The 26,049-nt window shown below is 41.5% G+C and overlaps 1 protein-coding gene across 1 annotated transcript in view; it reads left to right on the top strand.

Annotated features, from left to right (window-relative positions):
* The first annotated feature begins 14,360 nt into the window (after positions 1-14,360).
* The window catches only part of LOC131139808 (collagen and calcium-binding EGF domain-containing protein 1-like), a 37,439-nt gene continuing 25,750 nt past the window's right edge, over positions 14,361-26,049 (top strand). Inside the window, exons 1-2 of the mRNA XM_058089712.2 lie at positions 14,361-14,535; positions 15,897-15,977. Coding sequence (XP_057945695.2) covers positions 14,423-14,535; positions 15,897-15,977 — 194 coding nt within the window. The 5' untranslated portion in view covers positions 14,361-14,422. The remainder of the gene's footprint in view (positions 14,536-15,896; positions 15,978-26,049) is intronic.

Below are 26,049 nucleotides of genomic sequence, written 5' to 3'. Positions count from 1 at the left end.
TTCCACCAGTTGGTGGCGCTATACAGTCTATGTACACACACAGTCATAGACCAGAGGGTACCCCAAACCACCAGAAAAAATTTGGGCTTGATCCGACCATGTGGAAGGAAGTTACGGCTATATACATTTCCACCAGTTGGTGGCGCTATAGAGTCTATGTACACACAGTATAACAGACCAGAGATTGACCCAACACACCAAAAAAAATTTCAAGACAATCTGACCATGAATCAGGAAGTTACGGCAGATATACATTTCCACCAGTTGGTGGCGCTGTGTTTAGAACATGGCTTCTGGAGCATTAGGTGCGTCCTGTCATGATAGACGTCTCCGCCGAAAATCATAGTGATACGTGTAACGGGTGGCGAGGGATAATGAATTGAAACTTCTAGGTGGCGCTAGTGTGTCAATTTAGATTGGTGTCACATGGGAGCACCACCAGGGCGCTCAGGCCTGGATTAAGGCCTCACGTTTAAGATTTCAGCAGCCTGTGACCTTCTGCAGGCAAATGATGACCTTTTGATGGTCAATGGCGAAGGCTGACCATTCGCCGTGGCCACGCCCCCCACATGTGCTTTACACACATCATAGTCCATCAACTGACATCATCAGTCTGTCAGTCAAACTGTGTATTGACTTTGATGTACATTGCTTCAAGGCAAGGCCAGACACCAGGCAGGGCCAGATATGAAAAAGGTAAAAGTTTGGTGGCGTGCCACGCCCACATCCTATGGAGCGGCCCAAAATCCTTCGCAATTTAACGTGGGCCATCCGTCTAGTGTCCGTTGATGCAACAACGGACTCATTCGGTCAAACCCCCTAGGAGGAGTTCGTCAAGATACGACCCATACATCCGCCCCCAAATGGCTGCCGCCACCTAAAATGGCCGACTTCCTGTTGGTTTTAGAACATGGGTTATTGAGACTTTTTTGTGCGTCCTGTCACGAGTGATGTCTCCTCCGAAAAGCATGCCGATACGTGCAACGGGAGGCGAGGGATAATTATTTTAAAACTTCTAGGTGGCGCTAGTGAGTCAATTTGGCTTGGTTTCATATGGGGGCCACACCAGGCCGCTCAGGCCTGGATTCTGACCCCCCTATGAGTTTTCAAGCCCATGCGACCTTTTGCGGGCGAATGATGACCTTTTCTATGTAAATGGCGAGGCCTGAGCATTCGCCGCCAGGCCACGCCCACCACGTGCGCTTTTCCTGCATCATGGTCCATCAACAGGCTTCACCAGGCTGTCAGGCAGTGACCTTGTGACCCTGATGTTCATCTGATGAATCTCCTGGCAGAAAAGGCCTCATGTAGATGACACGCCTTTAGCCTGTCGCCAAAAGGTGGCGCTGCGACGAAATCAGGAAGTGACCTACGGGGACCTTCGGGGCGGGGCCATGATCACATGTACCAAGTATGATGAAGATCTGACCACGTGGAGCCAAGTTATTCACGTCTACAGTTACGCTCAGCGTGCAAGGCCCGGACATATGAAAATGGGCAAAATTTGGGGGCGTGCCACGCCCACATCGTATGGAATATCCCAAAATCCTTCGCAATTTAACGTCGGCCATCCGTCTAGTGTCCGTTGATGCAACAACGGACTCATTTGGTCAAACCCCCTAGGAGGAGTTCGTCGAGATACGACCCCAACTTCTGGCACGAAAAAGGCCGCCGCCATCCAAAATGGCCGACTTCCTGTTCGTTTTCCAATATGGGTTCTTGAGACTTTTTGGTCCGTCCTGTCACGATAGACGTCTCCACCAAGTTTCGTGACGATAGGTGAAACTGGTGGCGGGGGCCAATTTTTTCAAAAATTAAAGGTGGCGCTAGAGAGTCAATTTTGGAACATTGTTTTCGGGACCCCCACCAGATCGAAATTTTCGCCAGACCTGACGCGCTTGCAAAATTTGGTGAGTTTTCGGGCATGTTAAGGCCCTCAAAATGGCCGTCCTTTCGTCAGAATAAAAAACGGAACGATTACAATAGGGCTTTCGCACTGGTCAGTGCTCGAGCCCTAATTATCGGAACACGTACACAGTAGCAAGTAGTAGGAACAGTAGTAGTACTGTAAATAATATGGAGCACATGGCAGTTTCACTTCCTGTATGATGGCCGTCAGAGCTTGGTCCGCATATCCCACGAACCCCTCCCCCCCTCGACTCCTTTCCAGTGAGATTTGGACTTGAAGGGATCCAGTTTGGTGGTCCAGCCGGCTTCATCGGTCCGGATCTTCAGTTTTCGTTGGATCGGTTGGAAGCGGCCGGAATGCCAATCAACGCCTCCATGCTTCTTACCGGGAAACGGGCTTGAGTGCCATCCTCTGTCCCGGATGACATCCTCGGGGAAGACCCAGGTCTATGGCTTGGAATCCTAGATGGGTCTTGATGAGGTAGTCGCCGACCCCAGGAAGATGGAGAGACCACATGAGGGTCTTCAGGAAGTGAAGATCCGTTTCTCCGGAGAGAACATCTTGGTAAGTGCTGCTGTTTTGGTTAGCAATAGATGTCTGTTGTTCCAGCTGCTACCTGTTATTTTTCCTAAGTGGATGACACCTATAATATAATCCCCCCGGCCCCCCCGGGCCCCCCAGGGTCCATTAGAGTGAGGGCCACCATTGGAGGTTAATTTCCAACGTTTGTGTTGGGCATTGAACCATTCCAAGCCGCTTGGCTTTACATGAGTAGTTGGCTTTGTCGGGGGTTGGAGGTACCCCCTTTTTACTCAACCCCGATAATCCAGACGTCCGGGATTTGCCTGTAATTCCTCCTGTCCGAGGTCACCGCCGTGGAATGAGGCATTCCAGGCACGACCGCAGTTTCTCGCTCATTAAACGTATCGTTGAACGCACGCATTCATGCCGGGGGGTTGGCTGCATGGATGAGTGTGGGTGGTGCTACTGCAGCATCGACACCCCACCTCGACCCCCCCCCCCCCCACGGCAAACTTTGACCCGAGTGTAGTTAAGGCAGGGGGGGTCCAAATGTTTCCACTGAGGGCTTCGTACGGAAAAGACAATGGATGCAGGCGCCATTTTGAACATATTCATTTTGTAAAAAGTGAAATATTTCCATAAAAAAATAATACTGCATCTCAGTTTAGTCTTATCGATGACGCGGCATATTATTTTTGGTTGTTCTTATTCGCTGTCTTTTTTTAACGGTACATTTAGGAATGATGCAAGAGACCTGCAGGGAGAACGCGAACATAAATACATTTTTCTCGTCTTTTTATATTACGGTGTTGTTTTTATTTAATTATATCTCATCTCCAGAGAGATTCCGAGTGTCGGGGAAGCCTGGAGTGGGAAGACGGGATTTGTCCGTCTGCTTGGAAGCCACGTGCATGGGAATCCATCAGCATCAAAGCTAAGTGTTTTTACTCTTCCTTAGTCGCTCCAATCGTATTCTCTTTGGGTCGTTCCTCTTTCAACTTGTTCTTCATGACGGTTACTATGAATCCTTTTATCATTCTCTTTATTTATTTGCGTACACCCCAGACTCAGTAAGTAGCTTCTGGAGAAAAAATGTCATGTGCAATGTTAAAAAAAACAAAAACCTGAAGTTGATCACTAGGACGACGAAAAAAGTTGTAAAGTTGCGAGAAACGAGTCGTAAAGTTGCTAGAAAAAAAGAAAGAAGTCCTAAAGATATGAACAATAAATGGTGAAGTTATGAGAAAAACGTTGTAAAACCACCAGGAACAATTGGTAAAGCTATGAGGGAAAAGTGGCAGTTACGAGAAACAAGCCTCACGGCTACGAGAAACCAGTGGCAAGGCTACGAGAAACATTGCACTAATCTGCGAGGAAAAAAGTTAAGAACAGAAGAAAAGTCGTGAAGCTACGAGAAAAACATGTCAAAGTTATGTCAATCAACTACAAGAAACGTTTCGCAAATCTGCCAGAAAAAAGTGGTAAAGTTACGAGAAAAAAGTGGTAAAGCGACAAGAAACGAGATACAAAGTTGGGGCGAACAAAGTTACGAGAAAAACGTTGCAAGAAACAAGTCATCAAGTTACGAGAAGAAACTTTCTAAGACGAAAAGCTGAAGCTCTGCCAAGAAGTCGTAAAGCTACAAGAAGCTGTGAGAAACAAGTGGCAAAGTTAAAAAAAAAAAAAAAAAGTTGGAAAGTACCTCGAGAAAAAGTCTCAAAACTACAAGAAAGTCACAAAGTTACAAGAAAAAGTTGCAAAGAAAGGTACGATAAACAAGCAGTAAAATTATGAAAAAAGTTGCAAAACTACGAGAAACAAATCGCAAGGCTACCACAAAAAAGTCAGTTACGAAAAAAAAAGTGGGCAAAGCTACGATAAAAAAAAAGTAGCAAGGCTAAAAGACGCAAGAAGTCAGTTATTAGGAAAAAGTTGCAAAGAGAAAAAAATCGCAAATTTGTTACTACAAAAAAGTTGCCAAACTACGAGAAACAAATCTCAAACTTTCGAGAAACAAATCACAAAGGTACGATAAACAAGCAGTAAAGTTATGAAAAAGGTGCAAAACTACGAGAAACAAATCGCAAGGCTATCACGAAAAAGTCAGTTACCAAAACAAAGGGTGCGAAGCTATGATTAAAAAAAAAAGTAGCAAGGCTAAAAGACGCAAGAAGTCAGTTATTAGGAAAAAGTTGCAAAGAGAAAAAAGTCGCAAATCTATGTTATTACAAAAAAGTTGCCAAGCTACGAGAAACAAATCTCAAAGTTTCGAGAAACAAGTCGCAAAGGTACGATAAACAAGCAGTAAAGTTATGAAAAAGGTGCAAAACTACGAGAAACAAATTGCAAGGCTACCATGAAAAGTCACCAAAAAAAAGTGTGCAAAGCTACGATAAAAAAAAGTCGCAAGGCTAAAAGACGCAAGAAGTCAGTTATTACAAAAAAGTTGCAAAGAGAAAAAAGTTGCAAATCTGTTATTACAAAAAAGTTGCCAAACTACGAGAAACAAATCTCAAAGTTTCGAGAAACAAGTCACAAAGGTACGATAAACAAGCAGTAAAGTTATGAAAAAGGTGCAAAACTACGAGAAACAAATCGCAAGGCTACCACGAAAAAGTCAGTTACCAAAAAAAAAGTGTGCAAAGCTGCGATTAAAAAAAAAAGTAGCAAGGCTAAAAGACGCAAGAAGTCAGTTATTACAAAAAAAGTTGCAAAGAGAAAAAAGTCGCAAATTTGTTACTACAAAAAAGTTGCCAAACTACGAGAAACAAATCTCAAAGTTTCGAGAAACAAGTCGCAAAGGTACGATAAACAAGCAGTAAAGTTATGAAAAAGGTGCAAAACTACGAGAAACAAATCGCAAGGCTACCATGAAAAGTCACCAAAAAAAAGTGGGCAAAGCTACGATTAAAAAAATTTGCAAGTCTAAAAGACGCAAGAAGTCAGTTATTAGGAAAAAAGTTGCAAAGAGAAAAAAGTTGCAAATCTGTTATTACAAAAAAAGTTGCCAAACTACGAGAAACAAATCTCAAAGTTACGAGAAACTGTCACAAAGGTACGATAAACAAGCAGTAAAGTTATGAAAAAAGTTGCAAAACTACGAGAAACAAATCGCAAGGCTACCATGGAAAGTCAGTTACCAAACTAAAGTGGTCAAAAGCTACGATTAAAAAAATTTGCAAGTCTAAAAGACGCAAGAAGTCCGTTATTAGGAAAAAAAGTTGCAAAGAGAAAAAAGTCGCAAATCTATGATATTACAAAAAAGTTGCCAAACTACGAGAAACAAATCTCGAACGTTTCTCGAACGTTTGAGAAACAAGTCACAAAGCTACTAAAAAAAAAGTTGCAAAACATCGGAAAAGAAGTCTGAAAGCGAGGACATAAAAGTCGTTTCGGAGCAAAACGTCTCCACCACAAACGTCTTTTGTTGTCGTTTGTTTTGCTGAGCACCAGATTGCTTTTATCATGTTTAATAAACAAGAAAAAAAGCTAAACATGGAAGTGGACCTGCCCTTTGTTTGTTTGTTTTGTGTTTAGAAATGAAGATTTCAGTTTGTTGCGTCACGTCTGCCTCCCAGTCAGCAACGCCAGGGAAGCAACTGGTCAAGTTGGCATCACTAAATAAACACTTTTACCCACATCGCATGTCAAAAGTCATTAAACACATTAAACAGGTTATTGGCATCATGATTTGGAGTGCATGGGAAAGTGGACAGTGGCTAATGTCCTCCATATGTCCTCGTCTTCAATGCTTACTTGCCAGTATGACCTTACAGTAGGGGTGTCCAAACTGCAACCTGCTGTCCATTTTTGGCCCTCAGCTTGTTTTTTTTCATCAATGCACAAACTACACCTTGGCGATGCCCCCCCGCCCCCCCAGTAGTGAATAATGAGTATGTATGTTTGTCCACTTAAGTGCTAATACGTGTTAGAGGTGACGGATGGAATGTTTTGTCTGCTCTTGATGTTTTATTGTAGCAGACAGCAGAAGTGGCTGATTACCAACGTCTACGTTTAATTGGCTCCCATTGTTCAGACTCTGACAGGACGGGGGCCGGTGGGGGGGGGGTGAGGTCAAGGGTTCTTGTTTCATGGCCTCATACATACACTCGCCAGCCCCCGGGGGCTTGGCATCAATACCAATCTAGCAGCTTCTAGCAGCTTCTAGCAGCTTCTAGCAGCTTCTAGCAGCTTCTAGCAGCTTCTAGCAGCTTCTAGCAGCTTCTAGCAGCTTCTAGCAGCTTCTAGCAGCTTCTAGCAGCTTCTAGCAGCTTCTAGCAGCTTCTAGCAGCTTCTAGCAGCTTCTAGCAGCTTCTAGCAGCTTCTAGCAGCTTCTAGCAGCTTCTAGCCCCACACGGAACCCTGGCTTTGCCGTCCTCATCCAAAACTAAAAAGGTCCTGATGAGAGGCGGCTGTCTGGTACTCATCATCCCTCAGAGCTGACCACACTTGTTTTTACACTTTTGACATACTTCTGGGTTTATTATTCAAGCTTGTTTTTCCGCCACAGGATGGGGAAAAGTATTATGAATTATGACATATAAAGTCAAACTTATGAGATGAAAAGTCAAAATACTGAGATGAAGTCAGAATTGTTGGATAAATAGTAAAGATTATGAGATAAAAAGTAAAAGTTAAAAGTGAAAAAGTATAATTATGAGATAGGGAAGTCATAATTGGGAAAAATAAAAATGTTGAGAGTCAAAATTATGAGATAAAAAGTCAAAATTACAAGATGAGTAAAAATTGTAGGTAAAAAAATTCCAAATTATGAGAAAGTTATACTTAGGAGCAAAAAAGTCAAAATTACAAGATGAAGAGTAAAAATTCCTAATTATAAAAAAGTTATACTTAGGAGCTAAAAAAACTAAATTTAGATAAAAAATAAAAATTACGAGATGAAGAGTAAAAATTCCTAATCATAAGAAAGTTATACTTGGGAGCTAAAAAGTCAAAATTATGAGCTAAAAAGTCAAACGTACCAAAAAAAAAGTTGGAAAAAATTGTGAGGAAAAAAATCAATTATGAGAAGTCAAAATTATGAGTTAAATATTCCTAATTATGAGATAAAATGTCATAATTATGACATAAGAAGTATAAATTACAAAATAAAAAGTCATGACAAAAACGTAAAATGGTTTCTAGCTAATAAAAGTACTTCAGTGTAGCCTTTGTCACATGACACTCGCCCCATGTGAAATTTATATCCCATAATTTAGACTTTTTACTTCATAATTTCACGTGTATGAATACACTGCATGAGTCTGAACGTGTTTTTATCACATCTAAAAATACGATTGCCTCATCAATGTAACGTTACTGACACCTAGTGACCAGTGGAGAATACTACACATGCTTCATTTAGGTAACGTGCTTAAATAAACATATTTTAATAACTAATAATCACTTGCATTGAACCAGGAAACAGCAGGATTTATTTATGATGTTTGTCAAAGTGTGTCTTCGCGTCATTTGGCCACTTGATGGCACTGTTGGCTCATCTTTTCCTTTTCCACGCCTGCAACCAAATGGCTGTAAATGCTTTGATTGATTTGATGACAAGCCCCCACCCCCCCTACCCCCCCCCCCCACCACCACCCACGGGGAGGTGCTGTGGCGTTTCATGACGTGTTTACTTTCGCTTTACAACGTCTGCCTTACAAATAAGACGCGACACGATGACAAATAGTGAACATCACTGATCATAAATCAGGTTTCGCCTGAACGATTTTCCCCTTTTTTAAGACTAGTAGGTGCTTTTTGTTAGCTTTTTGTTAGCTTTTTTTCCTGCGAGTAGCACATCTCTGCAGCTTGGCCAACTTTTATGCTGCGTCCGCACTTTCGGTCTCTGCGTTGACGACCATTTTGTATAATTTACGACGCTAAGCGGCTAAAGCCAATGTAACAGCGTGCACTTGAATGCGTCACGTATTGATGTATGTAGTGAGTGTGAGGGAGTGCACGTGGGGACTGATTGCTTTGCGTCGGCCTGAATGAAAGCATGTGTTTGCATTGAGCGCCCGCCAAGACAGACGGAATGGACGACGTTACCCAACGTGGCCTGACCCGCCGCTGACCACATGGAAATGGAGGTTTATCGTTTATCGTTTATCGTACGGACGCACATTTTTCATTAATGCACGTTTCATGTGGCCTTTAAGCCGGTCACTTTTGATCATCTTTAAAGAAGAGCCACTGAGACAAGAACCCTGTTGGTTTTGACTGATTCCCGACCCAAGAAAGCGCAAGTTGAAGGTCGGTCGAACATCGTCACGTTGTTCAGCATCAAAACGCGTCATTTCAGACCCGCGCTAGCCCAGTTCAGTCTGCTTTTTGGTGGCCTCGACTGATATCGAACTCTGGTTGCTCCGTGTAGCAGAAAGTTAGCAGTAAAATTATGAAAAACTTGCAAAACTACAAGAAACAAGTCACAAAGGTACGATAAACAAGCAGTAAAGTTATGAAAAAATTGCAAGGCTACCATGAAAAGTCAGTTACCAAAAAAAGTGTGCAAAGCTACGATTTAAAAAAAGTCGCCAGGCTAAAAGACGCAAGAAGTCAGTTATTAGGAAAAAGTTGCAAAGAGAAAAAAGTCGCAAATCTATGTTATTACAAAAAGTTGTAAAACTACGAGTAACAAATCTCAAAACTACGAGAAACAAGTCACAAAGGTACGATAAACAAGCAGTAAAGCTATGAAAAAAGTTGCAAAACTACGAGAAACAAATCGCAAGGCTACCACGAAAAAGTAAGTTACCAAAAAAACGTGGGCAAAACTACGATTAAAAAAAAGTCGCAAGGCTAAAAGATGCAAGAAGTCAGTTATTCGGAAAAACTTGCAAAGAGAAAAAAGTTGGGAATCTGTTATTACAAAAACGTTGTAAAACTACGAGAAACAAATCTTGAACGTTCGAGAAACAAGTCGGAAAGGTACGATAAACAAGCAGTAAAGTTATTTAAAAAATTGCAAAATTACGAGAAACAAATCGCAAGGCTACCATGAAAAGTCAGTTACCAAAAAAAGTGGGCAAAACTACCATAAAAAAATCGCAAAAAAAAGTTGCAAAGAGAAAAAAGTCGCAAATCTGTTATTACAAAAAGTTGTGAAACTACGAGAAACAAATCTCAAATATACGAGAAACAAGTTGCAAAAGGTACGATAAACAAGCAGTAAAATTATGAAAAAGGTGCAAAACTACGAGAAACAAATCGCAAGGCTACCATGAAAAGTCAGTTACCAAAAGTGGGCGAAGCTACCATAAAAAAAAAGTCGCAAGGCTAAAAGACGCAAGAAGTCAGTTATTAGGAAAAAGTTTCAAAGAGAAAAAAGTCGCAAATTTATGTTATTACAAAAAAGTTGCCAAACCACAAGAAACAAATCTCGAAAGTTTCGAGAAACAAGTCGCAAAGGTACGATAAACAAGCAGTAAAGTTGTGAAAAAATTGCAAAATTACGAGAAACAAATCGCAAGGCTACCATAAAAAGTCAGTTACCAAAAAAAGTGGGCAAAGCTGCGAAAAAAAATTTTTGCAAGGCTAAAAGACGCAAGAAGTCAGTTATTAGGAAAAAGTTGCAAAGAGAAAAAAGTCGCAAATCTGTTATTACAAAAAAGTTGCCAAACTACGAGAAACAAATATCAAAGTTTCGAGAAACAAGTCGCAAAGGTACGATAAACAAGCAGTAAAGTTATGAAAAAAGTTGCAAAACTACGAGAAACAAATCGCAAGGCTACCATGAAAAGTCAGTTACCAAAAAACGTGGGCAAAGCTACGATAAAAAAAAGTCGCAAGGCTAAAAGACGCAAGAAGTCAGTTATTAGGAAAAAGTTTCAAAGAGAAAAAAGTCGCAAATTTATGTTATTACAAAAAAGTTGCCAAACCACAAGAAACAAATCTCGAACGTTTGAGAAACAAGTCGCAAAGGTACGATAAACAAGCAGTAAAGTTGTGAAAAAATTGCAAAATTACAAGAAACAAATTGCAAGGCTACCATGAAAAGTCAGTTACCAAAAAAAGTGGGCAAAACTACGATTAAAAAAAAAAAAGTCGCTAGGCTAAAAAACGCCAGTTATTCGGAAAAAGTTGCAAAGAGAAAAAAGTCGCAAATCTGTTTAAAAATGCGACACAACAGTGCATCTTTTTTCTTTCTTTTTAATTTAATCATGAAAAAAAATAACCAATCCGGGTCGCGGCAAAGTGAAAAATAATGTGGCCTTTCAGTGTAATAAAAAGCGTTCAAGGCTCAGCAGATTTAATAAGTTTCAGCTTTTGCGGCGTTGAAGAATGATGCAATAATTGTGTGTATTTTATGGCGGGGCTTACAAGCCATCTGTCTGTGTAAACGCTCCCATGCATTACCGCTGCCATATTTCATTCCTACATCATATATCATTATATACATACATAAAACATGGCGCTCGTGTGAGCCAAGTAAAGCTTTTGTGGCGCGTGTGCTACATGTTCTAGTTCTAAAATAATAATAATAATAATAATAATAAATCACCTGGTTGGATTGTTTACATGGATGGATGGATGGATGGATGTTCGTCACGTAGGTGCTCTACTGCTTCTTAATACCAAGTACTATTCGTCACTGGCTAACAAGCCTCCGTTTGTGTTTAATAACCTTTTATGCAGCACAGTCATTGGTCGGTCTACATGTCAATTATTATGTGCTGTAAGGTGATTAGTTAGAATTTCTCTACCTACTTGATGCATCAGTCATTGATCAGTCCCTAAGTCAGCGATTGCAGAGTTTTACTGTAATTGCCAGTCAGTCAGTCATTGTTCAGTCTACATGTCAATTATTATGTTCTGTACATTGATTAGTTAGAATTTCTCTACCTACTTAATGTAGTCATTGATCAGTCCCTAAGTCAACGATTGCAGAGTATATACTGTGAAGGCCAGTCAGTCAGTCATTGGTAGGTCAGTCAGTCAGTCTGTCATTCATTACACAGTGCAGTCATTGGTTCATCATCCAGTCACTAATCGGTCTGCATGTGAATTTCCTATGCTCAGCACAGTGATGTGTTGGAATGTCTTTTCCTACTTCATACGGTCATTGGTCAGTCTAAGTCGTTCATGAGGCAAATTAATAAATGATTTATTTATGTAGTCGTTGGTCAGTCTTCATGTCCACGATTACACAATATCCTTTGACAGGCATGTTTCTTCTGCTTCATGCGGTCATTGGTCAGTCTACATGTCTATTAATATGCTCGTCACAGTGATTAGGTTGAAAGGCTTAGTTCATTTTATTCAGTCATTAGTCAGCCAATAATTCATTCATTATTGTGATTGGCTCATGCAGTCATAGGTCGGTCTACATTTCAGTGATTATACCGTGCAGAGTGGTTGGCAGTCATTGGTCAGTCTACATGTCAGTTGTTATGCTCAGCACAGGTGATGATTTGGGACGTCGCTTCCTATTTTACACAGTCATTGGTTAGCCATACATAGTCGTGCAATGATTGATTCATGCAGTCATTGGTCGGACTACATTTCAGTGATTATACCGTGCAGAGTGCTTGGCAGTCATTGGTCAGTCTACATGTCACACGTTATGCTCAGCACAGCGATCTTTCCACTGTACGCAGGCAATGAGCAGCCAAAAAGTCATTGGTCGGTCTACATATGAATTATTATGCTCGGCAAAGTGATGAGTTTGAACGTCTCTTCCCACTTCATGCAGTCATGAAGTGGGAAGTCGTGAACCTAAAGTTGTTTGGCCAGTGGTTTATGAGTTAGTAATATTCACGCCATATTTACAGCCATTTTTATTCCCCTGTAAGACTTTCAAAGCTGGAAAAGTTGAGCAATATGTTGGGCTGCGCTTTGGCTCCCATTCCATTCACTTATTCCTGTTAGATGACTGATACTTTCAGTCTTCTTCCATCGCTTCTCCCTTCCTTTTGGCATCCATTCCACAGGAAGTGTCCACAAGACAAATAAGCATGAAGAAAGTGTGCTCATTAGCAAGCAAGAAAAGTCCATTTCTCCGACGTTCTCCTAGTTCCATGTGATGCTTCCAGTAAGCCCGCCTCCCACCACCTTTTTCCAAATCAACCAAGTATTTCCTTATTTCCTACATCCTTTCTTTGTGTGTGTTGGTGAGGATGCGTCATCATATTTTGCATTCATACCTATGGACAATTTGGAGTGGCCAATTAACCTAGCATGTTTTTGGAACGTGTTAGTGTTCTTACAAAGAACACTAAAGTCATCACACACCAACTTAACACTCAAAAGGTATAATTATGAAACCAGCTCAACCGAATCATTCATTCATTCATTCATTTTCTACCGCTTTTCCTCACGAGGGTCGCGGGGGTGCTGGAGCCTATCCCAGCTGTCTTTGGGGCGAGAGGCGGGGTACACCCTGGACTGGTCGGCTGACAATGAACGATACTAAAACATGTCTGAGCTTAGCCGGATTACATTGCTTTCACAGACAGCGGCTCATGGGGCACTGCCCCTTTCACACAGCCTGTTTTAAGCCGGGATTCATTTTTATGTCCCTGGGAAAAGTCACATGTAAATATGCAAGAAATAATTACTTTCGCTTATGTCGACAACCACTGACGTCGATATGAGGGATGTTGGCATAAACTATTTCCACTTGAAACGGCAAAATTGCTGATTTTTATTTTTGTGTGTGAAAACCCGCCCATTTGTGCTTATTCTCTTCAAAAAATGGGATTTAACAAAGTCAAATTTTTTTTATTTTGTGGGAAAATCTGCCAATTTGCACTTATTCTCAATTCAGCTAATTTTTGATAATTTTTTTTAGTGGGAAAAATCTGGTCATTTGAGCTTTTTTCTCTTGGAAAATTGTGATTCCGGAAATCCATAGATGTTTGATAACATGTTTTTTTTGTGGGGAAAAAATCTGGCCATTTGTTCTTTTTTTCTCCAAGAACTGTGATTCAGAAAATGTTCAGATTTTTTATAATACTTGTTTTGTTTTTTTGTGGGAAAAATCTGCCCATTTGTTCTTTTTCTCTCCAACAATTGTGATTCAGGAAATTTGCAGATTTTTTTACAACACTTTTTTTTGGTGGGAAAAATCTGGCTATTTGTTCTTTTTCTCTCCAAAAATTGTGATTCAGGAAATTGACTTGTTTTGTTTTTTTGTGGGAAAATTCTGGTCTTTTAAGCTTTTTTCTCTTGGAAAATTGTGATTCCGAAAATTCCCAGATGTTTGATAACATGTTTTTTTTTTGTGGGGCAAAAATCTGTCCATTTGTTCTTTTTCTCTCCGAAAATTGTGATTCAGAAAATTAGCAGATTTTTTTTTTTTATAAAATGTGAAACGTAGACATGCTGTTTAAAAATATTCATTCATTCATTGATTTTCAACACTTGCAGCTTTTCCTCACGAGGGTCTTGGGGGGTGCTGGAGCCTATCCCAGCCGCCTTGGGGCGGGATAGAGAGGCTGCATGTTGGTCAGCATCCCTTTTCCTATTTGGAGACCCTTGCCAAATGTGTTTTGTTAGCTGATTTGGCTGTTTTGTCAAAGCAGGAATAGTAAAAGTGGAATAAAAAGTGTCTTCAAAGGAAAAGTGGAATGGAAAGCAGGCGGCTTCAATTGATGACGTGTCGTACTTAAATGGCCGTAAATCCAAATATGCTGAGCCGATGTTCATTTGCTTGTTAGGAGTGGGTCAGTGTGTTGCTCACTTCTTTAAAAGGGGGGAGGCTGGAATGTAAACCCGGGGGTGGGGGTGTGGGGGGGGGGGGATTAGAGACTGCTCACTGAGCTGCTTTGCCTCAGTGCGGGACTGACTGCTGCTTCTTGTGGTGCTCCATGTGCAGGGTCCGCGACCCCCGGTGGCAGACTGGTACGCAAACTCATGAGGACGGCGTGGGCGTGAGGACGTGAGGGCGTGAGGACGTGAGGGCGTGAGGGCGTGAGGACGTGAGGACGTGAGGACGTGAGGGCGTGAGGACGTGAGGACGTGAAGCCGAAGCGTCTGTCACGGTCGGACATGGGTCACGTTCATGGTGGGACTCTGTTAGTATTCTGCATCGTGTGTGCGGCTCTGATGTGGAACTCCGGGGCCAGCTCCATCAGGACCACGCACGGACTGGACACCTCACGGTAGGTCCATCTTACTTTGTTTGTTTAGATGTTTGGATGCATGGATTATGCATCCTTGTCCCGTAGGGAATGATGTAAAACTGTAATCAAATCTAAACTCCATTTAGGTCGGAAATGTATGAGAACCAGGATACAGAAGGACTTAAGAGATGGACCCATGTAGCCACACCAAAATATTTGCTCTAAATATGGAGTAAATATGTTGAATTTTCACTTTACAAAAGTAAATTAATCATATTAATCATTATAATTAATCATATTCATAACCGATGAATATACTATAGAGCAAATATAGAGCATTGATTCATTCATTCTCTAACGCTTATCCTCACGAGGGTCGTGGGGGTGCTGGAGCCTATCCCAGCTGTCTTCGGGAAAGAGGTGGTGGCCAGCCAAGCACAGGGCACATATAGACAAACAACCATTCACACTCACATTCATACCTATGGACAATTTGGAGTGGCTAATTAACCTAGCATGTTTTTGGAATGTGAACACTAAACTCATCACACACCAACTTAACACTCAAAAGGTAGAATTATGAAACCAGCTCAACTGAATCATTCATTCATTAATTTTCTACCGCTTATTCTCACGAGAGTGGCGGGAGTGCTGGAGCCTATCCCAGCTGTCTTCGGGCGAGAGGCGGGATCCACCCTGGACTGGTGGCCAGCCAATCACAGGGCACATATAGACAAACAACCATTCACACTCACATTCATACCTATGGACAATTTGGAGTCGCCAATTAACCTAGCATGTTTTTGGAATGTGAACACTAAACTCATCACACACCAACTTAACACTCAAAAGGTATAATTATGAAACCATTCATTCATTCATTCATTCATTTTCTACCGCTTATCCTCCCTGCGACCCTCGGGAGTCCAGGGGGGGTCCACCCTGGACTGGTGGCCAGCCAATCACAGGGCACCCCCTCCCCCAAATATACAGCATTTGTGAATAAAGTAAATGTACAAAAAGTACAAAGATAAAATGCAAAATGATGTTTTTCCAGCACATGTAAAAAAATGTATTTGAACTTCTCCCTAAAGTTGTAGACTAGTACTGCTTTTGTGTAGTATCCCAGAGAGTACTGCATGGAAGATGAGCAAAAATAGCGCAGAAAACGCTGTTAAGATCCCGGCACCTGCCAGCACACGTCAATATGTTTTCAATTTCTTCCCAACTTTCCCACGGCTTTAGTTTCTCGTCATTGATTAGAGCAGACATGAAATTAGAGTTTGTATTTGTACGCATAAAAAACATTCCCTGATCAGCAAAATATGCTGCTTTCATATGCAAATCCCAGCCAAACCATCAACACATGGCGGCAAATTGATTATTTCTTGTTTCCTCAGTGCTGAATGTCCCGAAAATAAAATCCTAACCGTGGAATATCCCTGCATCCGCGCTGGAGGCAAGAACACCACCTGCTTCAGGTAGGACGTCTTATGTCAATCATTGCACAAAGTACAGTCATTGGTCAATCTACTCTTATCATGAAGCGCGGCAGAGATTGGTTGATGACACGCTACGCTTAAGTCATTGGTCGATTAACACGGCAGTCATTGTTTGCTTCATAATCATTGGTCATGTATTTTATGCATTATGCAGTCATTGGTCAGTCTATGTGTCAATCATTAATCACAGCACAGAGATTGGTTGTAATGACACTCTACACTTAAGTCATTGGTCAATTAACACAGCAGTCATTGTTTGCTTCATAATCATTGGTCATATGTCTTTTATGCATTGTGCAGTCATTGATCAGTCTACGTGTCAATCATGAAGCGCAGCACAGATTGGTTGATGACACTCTACACTTAAGTCATTGGTCAATTAATACGACTTCATAATCATTGGTCATATGTCTTTTATGCATTATGCAGTCATTGGTCAGTCTACCAGTCAATCATTAATCACAGCACAGACATTGGTTGTAATGACACTCTACACATAAGTCACTGGTCAATTAACACGGCTTCATAATCATTGGTCATATGTCTTTAATGTATTGTGCAGTCATTGTTCAGTCTACATGTCAATCATGAAGTGCAGCACAGAGATTGGTTGTAATGACACTCTACACTTAAGTCATTGGTCAATTAACACGGCAGTCATTGTTTGCTTCATAATTATTGGTCATGTCTTTTATGCATTATGCAGTCATTGGTCAGTCTAAGTGTCAATCATTAATCACAGCACAGAGATTGGTTGGAATGACACTCTACACTTAAGTCATTGGTCAATTAACATGGCAGTCATTGTTTGCTTCATAATCATTGGTCATGTCTTTTATGCATTATGCAGTCATTGGTCAGTCTACGTGCCAATCATTTTCATGATATGAAAATCATATTCCAACCATGAAACACAGCCCAGAGATTGGTTGAAATGTCCCTTTCCATTTAAGTCACTGGTCAGTCTACATGCCAATCGTCGGGTGATGCATAGCGATTGGTCAGTATGCAGTCATTGATTGCTCTACATGTCAATCATTCCAATCAGCAAAGTGATTGGTTCTTCATGCAGTCATTGGTCAGGCTACATATATATCTAAATATATCATTGCTATAGCAATTAGTTGCAATGGCCCTCTCTGCTAAAGTCATTGGTCAGTCTACATGTTGGTCATTGTGTGCTGCATAGTAATTGGTTGGCATTTTCACTTTTATGCAGGAATTGATCTGTTTACATTCTGCGCATTGATTAGCTTCATTAAGTCATAGGTTGGTCTGCACAAATCAATTGTGTCATCGGTTGGTATGGTCATGGATCGGTCTAAATATCCACACCAGATGCCATTTAGGATTATGCTGACATGAGAGAAAAGAGACATTCCCAGAAAAAACATGGCCGCTATGTGGAGGTTGTCAAAAAGACATGAAACGGAACATCATTTGTGTGATGGCATTCCTGGGTGCGTCTGGCAACCCCGCCAACCTTTCCCTCCCATAGTCAAGTCACATTTTGTAGCAATGGTGCCAGTTTTTCCTCAGCGTTGATGTTTCCGTGTCCAGCCTTGGAGGAAAGCATCCCGCCAGGAGGCTGGCTTGATATGACAGAGGAGGATGTGATTCGTTATTTTTATCGCTTTGGCCTCTCAGAGGAAGAACGCTGTTGTCATGCATGGGAAACTTTTAAGATCCGCTTTGTTGATCCTACGAGCCGGGATGGGCATGATGAATTCATATCAGTTTGATGAATCACGCTGACTTTCATAACGTTCAAATCCGCAGGGTTATGTTACGTCTTGAGGCCACTGTGGATTATTTCAAGTCTTTCTGTGGTTGCGATGATGCAACCAGGGTGGACTTCATGTTGAGCAACCATCCAGAGGTGAAACCTGCGTCTGTTGACGATTGTGTGGATTGTTTCAGGTCATTTTATGCATTTTCCTGACGCAAAATGGCAGTTGTCATAAATAACCGGTGGGAGGAGCGACTGTGTTATCATTAAAACTGGCATGAAAAGCCATCAGTTGCATTCTATGGCACTTCTGTTTCTGTACCTCGGACCTTGACTGTGGATTATTTCAAGTCTTTCTATGTTTTCTATGATGCAGAGTTTTTATAAAACTTGTTTTGTTTTTTTGTCTGAAAAATCTGGTCATTTGAGCTTTTTCTCTCCAAAAATTGTGATTCGGGAAATTTGCAGATTTTTTAGAACAATGGTTTTGTTTTTTTGTGGGAAAAATCTGGCCATTTGTTCTTTTTCTCTCTGAAAATTGCAATTTTGGAAATTCACTTGTTTTGTTTTTTTGTGGTAAAAATCTGGTCATTTGAGCTTTTTTCTCTTGGAAAATTGGGATTCTGGAAATTCACAAATGTTTGATAACATGTTTTTTTCGTGGGGGAAAAATCTGGCCATTAGTTCTTTTTCCCTCAGAAAATTGTGATTCAGAAAATTTGCAGATTTTTTACTTGTTTTGTTTTTTGTGGGAAAAATCTGGTCATTTGAGCTTTTTCTCTCCAAAATTTGTGATTCGGGAAATTTGCAGATGTTTTACCACAATGGTTTTGTTTTTTTGTGGGAAAAATCTGGCCATTTGTTCTTTTTCTTTCCAAAAATTGTGATTCGGGAAATTTGCAGATTTTTTACAACAATGGTTTTGGGTTTTTTGGGGGAAAAATCTGGCCATTAGTTCTTTTTCCCTCAAAAAATTGTGATTCAGAAAATTTGCAGATTTTTTATAACACTTGTTTTGTTTTGTTTTTTTGTGGGGAAAAATCTGGTCATTTGAGCTTTTTCTCTCCAAAATTTGTGATTTGGGAAATTTGCAGTTTTTTTACCACAATGGTTTTGTTTTTTTGTGGGAAAAATCTGGCCATTTGTTCATTTTCTCTCTGAAAATTGCAATTTGGGAAATTCACTCTTTTTGTTTTTTTGTGGTAAAAATCTGGCCATTTGAGCTTTTTTCTCTTGGAAAATTGTGATTCTGAAAAATTCACAAATGTTTGATAACATGTTTTTTTGTGGGGGAAAAATCTGGCCATTAGTTCTTTTTCCCTCAGAAAATTGTGATTCAGAAAAATTGTAGATTTTTTTATAGCACTTATGTTTTTTTGTGGGAAAAATCTGGTCATTTGAGCTTTTTCTCTCCAAAATTTGTGATTTGGGAAATTTGCAGATTTTTTAGAACAATGGTTTTGTTTTTTGTGGGAAAAATCTGGCCATTTTAGCTTTTTTCTCTTGGAAAATTGTGATTCCGGAAATTCACAGATGTTTGATAAAAAAAAAAAAAAAATTGTGGGGGAAAAATCTGGCCATTTGTTCTTTTTGTCTCCGAAAAATTGCGATTCGGGAAATTCCATTATGCAAAGTGGGGGTTATAATCACGATAACTGGTGGGAAGGGCAGTTCTAGGATACATGCTAGGTGGAGGTTATCATTAAAACTGGCATGAAAAGCCATCAATTGCATTCTATGGCACTTCTGTTTCTGTACCTCGGACCTTGACTGTGGATTATTTCTGCTTTATATCTATTATGCAAGGTGACGGTTATTCCTAATAACTGGCGGGAGGACCAATCCCTGTGCGTGATGTCCACCTCTCGTGTCAGCATGAAAATGGCCAAAAAGTAAGAGGGCGGGGATACGCATGTTTGCGAATTGAATGCAGGTTAGTGTTGGAATACGGAGCGTACGGAGCGTACGGAGCGTACGGAGCGTACGGAGCGTACGGAGCGTACGTAGCATACGGAGCTTCCCACACTGGAGCAGCGACTCCTCGTCTTGTTTAGACAACTTCCCTCTGAAGGCAAACTGGCTGAGATGATCTCGCCGTTGCGGTCAAACTGCATCTTGTTTGCTTGGCTGACTCCGTGAAAGACGGATGGCTCCGCAGGAGGCGTTTTCCATGAAGATGGATGTCTTCTTGAACATTTTTCCCTCTCCGCGCAAACTTGGATCACATTGTTGTTTCTTCGCATAACTCTCCGCTGACATACCGTACATCGTACATCATACATCATTTCGCCGTCGCCAACGCCATCGCGTTTTAGCTGGCTGGGAGCAGCGGCACACGCACCTGGTGGGTCATCCATCCATCCATCCTTCCTTCCTTCCTTCCTTCCTTCCTTCCTTCCTTCCTTCTTTCCTTCCTTCCTTCCTTCCTTCCTTCCTTCCTTCCTATGAATGAATATATAGGAAATATAAAACAAAAATTGTATTTGCAGCGTCATATATTATCACATAATCGCTGAATTGAAATGGTCTTTAGTATAAGAATTGGTGTAGGATGTAGAAAGTTCAGTACTGCCGAGTAACACCTGTCCTCCGTGATGGGAACGTTTTTCCCAAGTGTTGTGGGGTCGCCAGAAGGCCGCCCAACGACTTCTTTCCCAACATAACACCAAGTGTGAAAGTGGATTTGACCATCACTCGCTGAGTCCTATCATCACCTGGAACACCACCGCTTCTTCCAACCCCCCCCCCCACCCTCGCTCCGCTCGCCACTTTCTTCGCCCGTGGCGCCTCTCCTCTCTCCCGCTCATGCGAGTGTAGAATCTATTTTTATTTCTGATTGGCGTTGACGTGTTAAGCGTTTAGAAAGCCGGCGTCCTGAAGAGACTGGATCCAGTTGCTATGTAAACAGTCGGGCTAATTACGCCACTTATGCTGCTTCAATTATGGTCGCCTACGAGCGACGATCACCAGACGCGTTTTTTAGTGGAGGACTTCTCAACCTTTTTTACATCAACACTTAACTCGTGAAATAAAAAACATGCAGAAGTAACTGCTGTGGAAAACTTTCACAGCTTCTTTTTCTGCTAACATGACAATCAACGATGCTAAAACATGACTGAGCTTAGACAGCGGCTCGTGGGGCACTGCCCCTTTCACGCCGCACGGCCTGTTTTTAGGTCTCTGGGAAGAGTCACAGGAAATGACTGCTTTCGCTTATGTCGACAACCGCTGGCGTCGACATGAGGGATGTTGGCATAAACTATTTCCACTGGAAACGACAAAAATCACTGATTTTTTATTACGTTTATTTTTGTGTGCGAAAACCCGCCCATTTGTGCTTATTCTCTTCAAAAAATGGGATTTAACAAATTCACAATTTTTTTTTTCAGATAATTCACACATTTTTGATAATTTTTCTGTGGGAAAAATCTGGTCATTTGAGCTTTTTCTCTTCAAAAATTGTGATTCCGGAAATTCAGATGTTTGATAACATGTTTTTTTTTTGTGGGGAAAAATCTGGCTATTTGTTCTTTTTTTCTTCGAGAATTGTGATTCAGAAAATTTTCAAATTGTTTAACACTTGTTTTGTTTTTTTGTGGGAAAAATCTGGCCATTTGTTCTTTTTCTCTCCAACAATTGTGATTCAGGAAATTTGGAGATTTTTTTACAACACTTGTTTTGTTTTTTTGTGCGAAAAATCTGGCCATCGGTTCTTTTTCTCTCCGAAAATTGCGATTGGGGAAATTCACTTGTTTTAATTTTTCTGTGGGAAAAATCTGGTCATTTGAGGTTTTTTTTGTCTTGGAAAATTGTGATTCCGGAAATTCACAGATGTTTGTTAACATGTTTTTTTTTGTAGGGGAAAAATCTGGCCATTTGTTCTTTTTCTCTCCAACAATTGTGATTCGGGAACTTCACATGTTTTTTTTATTTTATTTTATTTTATTCAACAAATCGGTAACATTCAATAATGAAAAGACTAATTAATATATATATATGTATATATATATATATATATATATATATATATATATATATATATATATATATATATATATATATATATATATATATATGATAACCAGAGTATAATATAGCAACAGGTCTGTAGAAGCAGGAAGAGGCTAAAGCGAAGCAGGAAGAGGCTAAAGAGAAGCAGGAAGAGGCTAAAGAGAAGCAGAAAGAGGCTAAAGAGAAGCAGGAAGAGGCTAAAGAGAAGCAGGAAGAGGCTAAAGAGAAGCAGGAAGAGGCTAAAGAGAAGCAGGAAGAGGCTAAAGAGAAGCAGGAAGAGGCTAAAGAGAAGCAGGAAGAGGCTAAAGAGAAGCAGGAAGAGGCTAAAGAGAAGCAGGAAGAGGCTAAAGCGAAGCAGGAAGAGGCTAAAGCGAAGCAGGAAGAGGCTAAAGCGAAGCAGGAAGAGGCTAAAGCGAAGCAGGAAGAGGCTAAAGCGAAGCAGGAAGAGGCTGAAGAGAAGCAGGAAGAGGCTAAAGCGAAGCAGGAAGAGGCTAAAGCGAAGCAGGAAGAGGCTGAAGAGAAGCAGGAAGAGGCTAAAGAGAAGCAGGAAGAGGCTAAAGAGAAGCAGGAAGAGGCTAAAGAGAAGCAGGAAGAGGCTAAACAGAAGCAGGAAGAGGCTAAAGCGAAGCAGGAAGCAGGAAGCAGTAACCATGACGGTGAATGATGTCCATGTTGGGGCTGTGATGTCTGTGTGAAATGGGCTACTGTTATTTATTCCCACATTGTCATCATCTTGGTTTACTTAATCCTCTCACGTCAGTTACACGCCTGCCCCCCCCCCCCCCCCCCAAAACCGCCACCGCCGCAGCCGCCCCCACCACCCCCGCCCCCGCAGTTCTCTCATACTTTTGATGGCTCGTCTACATGAAAATGTTTTCATCTCAGAGGAGCCATGCAGGAGTGAAACCCCCTGCTGCTAAAACGACCGCTGGCTTGCTTCCCGAACCCCCCCAACCCCCCCACTCCTCCCAACTCCTCCCGTCGCTGTATTGCGGTCGGCTTTTCAATGGGGCCAAAAAACGATTTCTGCAGTCTGACTGTGGTGGCCGCTTCTCGTTCTTACGCCATCGTAGCCGCAGGTCATGGCTTTTTATGCGTGTTTATGTTTAGCGTCTGAGTTGGAGATGATGATGATGATGATGATGATGATGATGATATTTGTCTAAATGCTCTCAGCTGCTGAAGGCTCTCGCTTTCTGCAGCAACGCCACAACAACGGCCCAAAGAGCGACTCCTCCTCCTATTCTTCTTGTGTGTAATTGCAGGCAGTACGAAGCCATTAGCGTTTAACGTGAAGTCGTTAGGAACAAACGTTCCCGCCGTGTTGCTATAAAAAAATGCAACGGCAGAAGTAATGAGGCAGCAACGCAACAGTAAATCTGGCGGATAAACAAAGAATATCCGAGTCTTAGGAAAAGCCGAATGATTCCATGATTAACGTTGGGACAGTGGGGGCGGGTGTGCGTAGCTTTAAATTGGTATCATTTCTGGGTCTGAATATAAAGTTCAATATTAATAAATGGGATGTTTTCATAGTTGGACCATAGAAAACCCGTTTCTGAACACGGTTCCTAACATTATTAGACCCGCGTAGACATGAAATAACGCCTTTTATACATTACATAACTCGATCGAACATGCAAGCAGGCTAACCAGCTAACCACTTGAATTTGTATTTCTTTTTTACTTAAGAAGCAAATAACTTACCACTTCCACACAGAATAGGAGATCCTTTTTCCACTCCTGTCATGGCTGATTTTATGTCTTCATGCAGTGTTAAAGGGGACATATTTTGGGGACTCATTTTGGGCCCTTTGTATTGAGTTGTAGACTCCCTGTAGAGCAGCTATACAGATCCTCCAGAATCTGCGCCTATTCCTGAAGACAGCTGGGATAGGCTCCAGCACCCCCGCAACCCTTGTGAGGATAGGCGGTAAAAAATTAAATTAAATTAAATTAAATTAAATTAAATTAAATTAAATTAAATTAAATTAAATTAAATTAAATTAAATTAAATTAAATTAAATTAAGCTGGGATAGACTCCAGCACCCTCGTGAGGAAAAGCAATACAAAATGAATAAATAAATGAATTTAATTTAATTTAATTTAATTTAATTTAATTTAATTTAATTTAATTTAATTTAATTTAATTAAGGCAGCTGGGATAGGCTCCAGCACCCCCGACTCTTGTGAGGATAAGCGGTATGGAAAATGAATGAATGAATGAAGGACTGTACACCCCGCAGACTCCTCCCCGACCACACCTATTTTCTTGCGACCCGGGGTCCACCCACTACCGCCCCCCCCACCCCCCCACCCGCAACCTACTCTTATACGACACTGACAAACGTTTTGATTTCCCACGACACATCTACACCTGACTGATTGATTGATAGTTGTCAGACGTTTATTTTAAGATGTGTAGCGAAGCCTGATTTTTGTTTAGTTTTTGTTTTAACGAAGGTTTTATTGGTCCATGCAAGGTCTCCATTCCAAGCGAAGGGAAGTAAAAAGTCACTTGAGTCTTATTGAATTGTCCTTCTACTAAACTTCACAAGAGGCAGTTATGGAAGTTATGGCAGTTAGAGGCAGTTATGGAATTAGCGGACATGTTTTCCTCCCGTTTGACCTCAACCACGGCGATGATTGAAACGGAATGTTAACACTCCATGGAACTTCTGGCTCTCCTTGGCTTCAACTAATCTCACTTGCTTTGTTTGACAACTGGTGGACCAGAAATGGATGACACATCACAACTCCGGCGTGAGAAGGAGCAGACACGGTGAAGAATACACACTTGGGCTCTTAATGATCTCACAAGAGCTTGAAGGCATCAGATCAAGCTTTACGTCCACCTTCGCTTTGCACCGCAACTGCTTCCTGTCTTGACTCATTAGGACGCCCTTGGAGGGGTTCCCGCTCAACATGTCATGACGACTGAATGAAGGCAGGAAGCGTTCCCGTGGACGTGATGTCTGGACTCTGTCCCCACTAGGAATATTCACGCCAAAGCAGTAGAAATATCCGCCATGAGTTTCCATCATGGATCTTTTCCGGGGAAATACTACTTTCAGCCAGGAAAGCACGGGTTTAAATTCCCATTTGTGGTGTTCGCATGTTCTCTTCATTGTGCTCTGCACGGCGGTCGTGTAGTTAGCGCGCAGACCTCACAGCTAGGAGACCAGGGTTCAATTCCACCCTCGGCCATCTCTGTGTGGAGTTTGCGTGTTCTCCCCGTGCATTCGTGGGTTTTCTCCCGGTACTCCGGTTTCCTCCCACATTCCAAAAACATGCTAGGTTAATTAGCCACTCCAAATTGTCCATAGGTATGAATGTGAGTGTGAATGGTTGTTTGTCTATACAGTGAAGAAAATAAGTATTTGAACACCCTGCTATTTTGCTATTTCTCCCACTTAGAAATCATGGAGGGGTCTGAAATTTTCATCGTAGGTGCATGTCCACTGTGAGAGAGATAAACTAAAAAGAAAAATCCAGAAATCACAATGCATGATTTTTTAACAATTTATTTGTGTGATACAGCTGCTAATAAGTATTTGAACACCTGAGAAAATGAATGTTAATATTTGGTACAGTAGCCTTTGTTTGCTATTACAGAGGTCAAACGTTTCCTGTAGTTTTTCACCAGGTTTGCACACACTGCAGGAGGGATCTTGGCCCACTCCTCCACACAGATCTTCTCTAGATCAGTCAGGTTTCTGGGCTGTCGCTGAGAAACACGGAGTTTGAGCTCCCTCCAAAGATTTTCGATTGGGTTCAGGTCTGGAGACTGGCTGGGCCATGCTAGAACCTTGATATGCTTCTTACGGAGCCACTCCTTGGTTTTCCTGGCTGTGTGCTTCGGGTCGTTGTCGTGTTGGAAGACCCAGCCACGACCCATCTTCAATGCTCTGACAGAGGGAAGGAGGTTGTTCCCCAAAATCTCACAATACACGGCCCCAGTCATCCTCTCTTTAATGCAGTGCACTCGTCCTGTCCCATGTGCAGAAAAACACCCCCAAAGCATGATGCTACCACCCCCATGCTTCACAGTAGGGATGGTGTTCTTCGGATTGTACTCTTCATTCTTCTTCCTCCAAACACGCTTATTGGAATTATGACCAAAAAGTTCTATTTTGGTCTCATCTGACCATGAAACTTTCTCCCATGACTCCTCTGTATCATCCAAATGGTCATATGCAAACTTAAGACGGGCCTTGACATGTGCTGGTTTAAGCAGGGGAACCTTTCGTGCCATGCATGATTTCACATCATGACGTCTTAGTGTATTACCTACAGTAACCTTGGAAACG

This window comes from Doryrhamphus excisus, linkage group LG13, assembly GCF_037039965.1.
Source record: "Doryrhamphus excisus strain RoL-2023G ecotype Guam linkage group LG13, RoL_Dexc_Guam_v1.1, whole genome shotgun sequence".
NCBI lineage: Eukaryota > Metazoa > Chordata > Actinopteri > Syngnathiformes > Syngnathidae > Doryrhamphus > Doryrhamphus excisus.
Note: the sequence above shows the minus strand (reverse complement) of the source record. Positions and strands in the feature narration are given on the sequence as shown.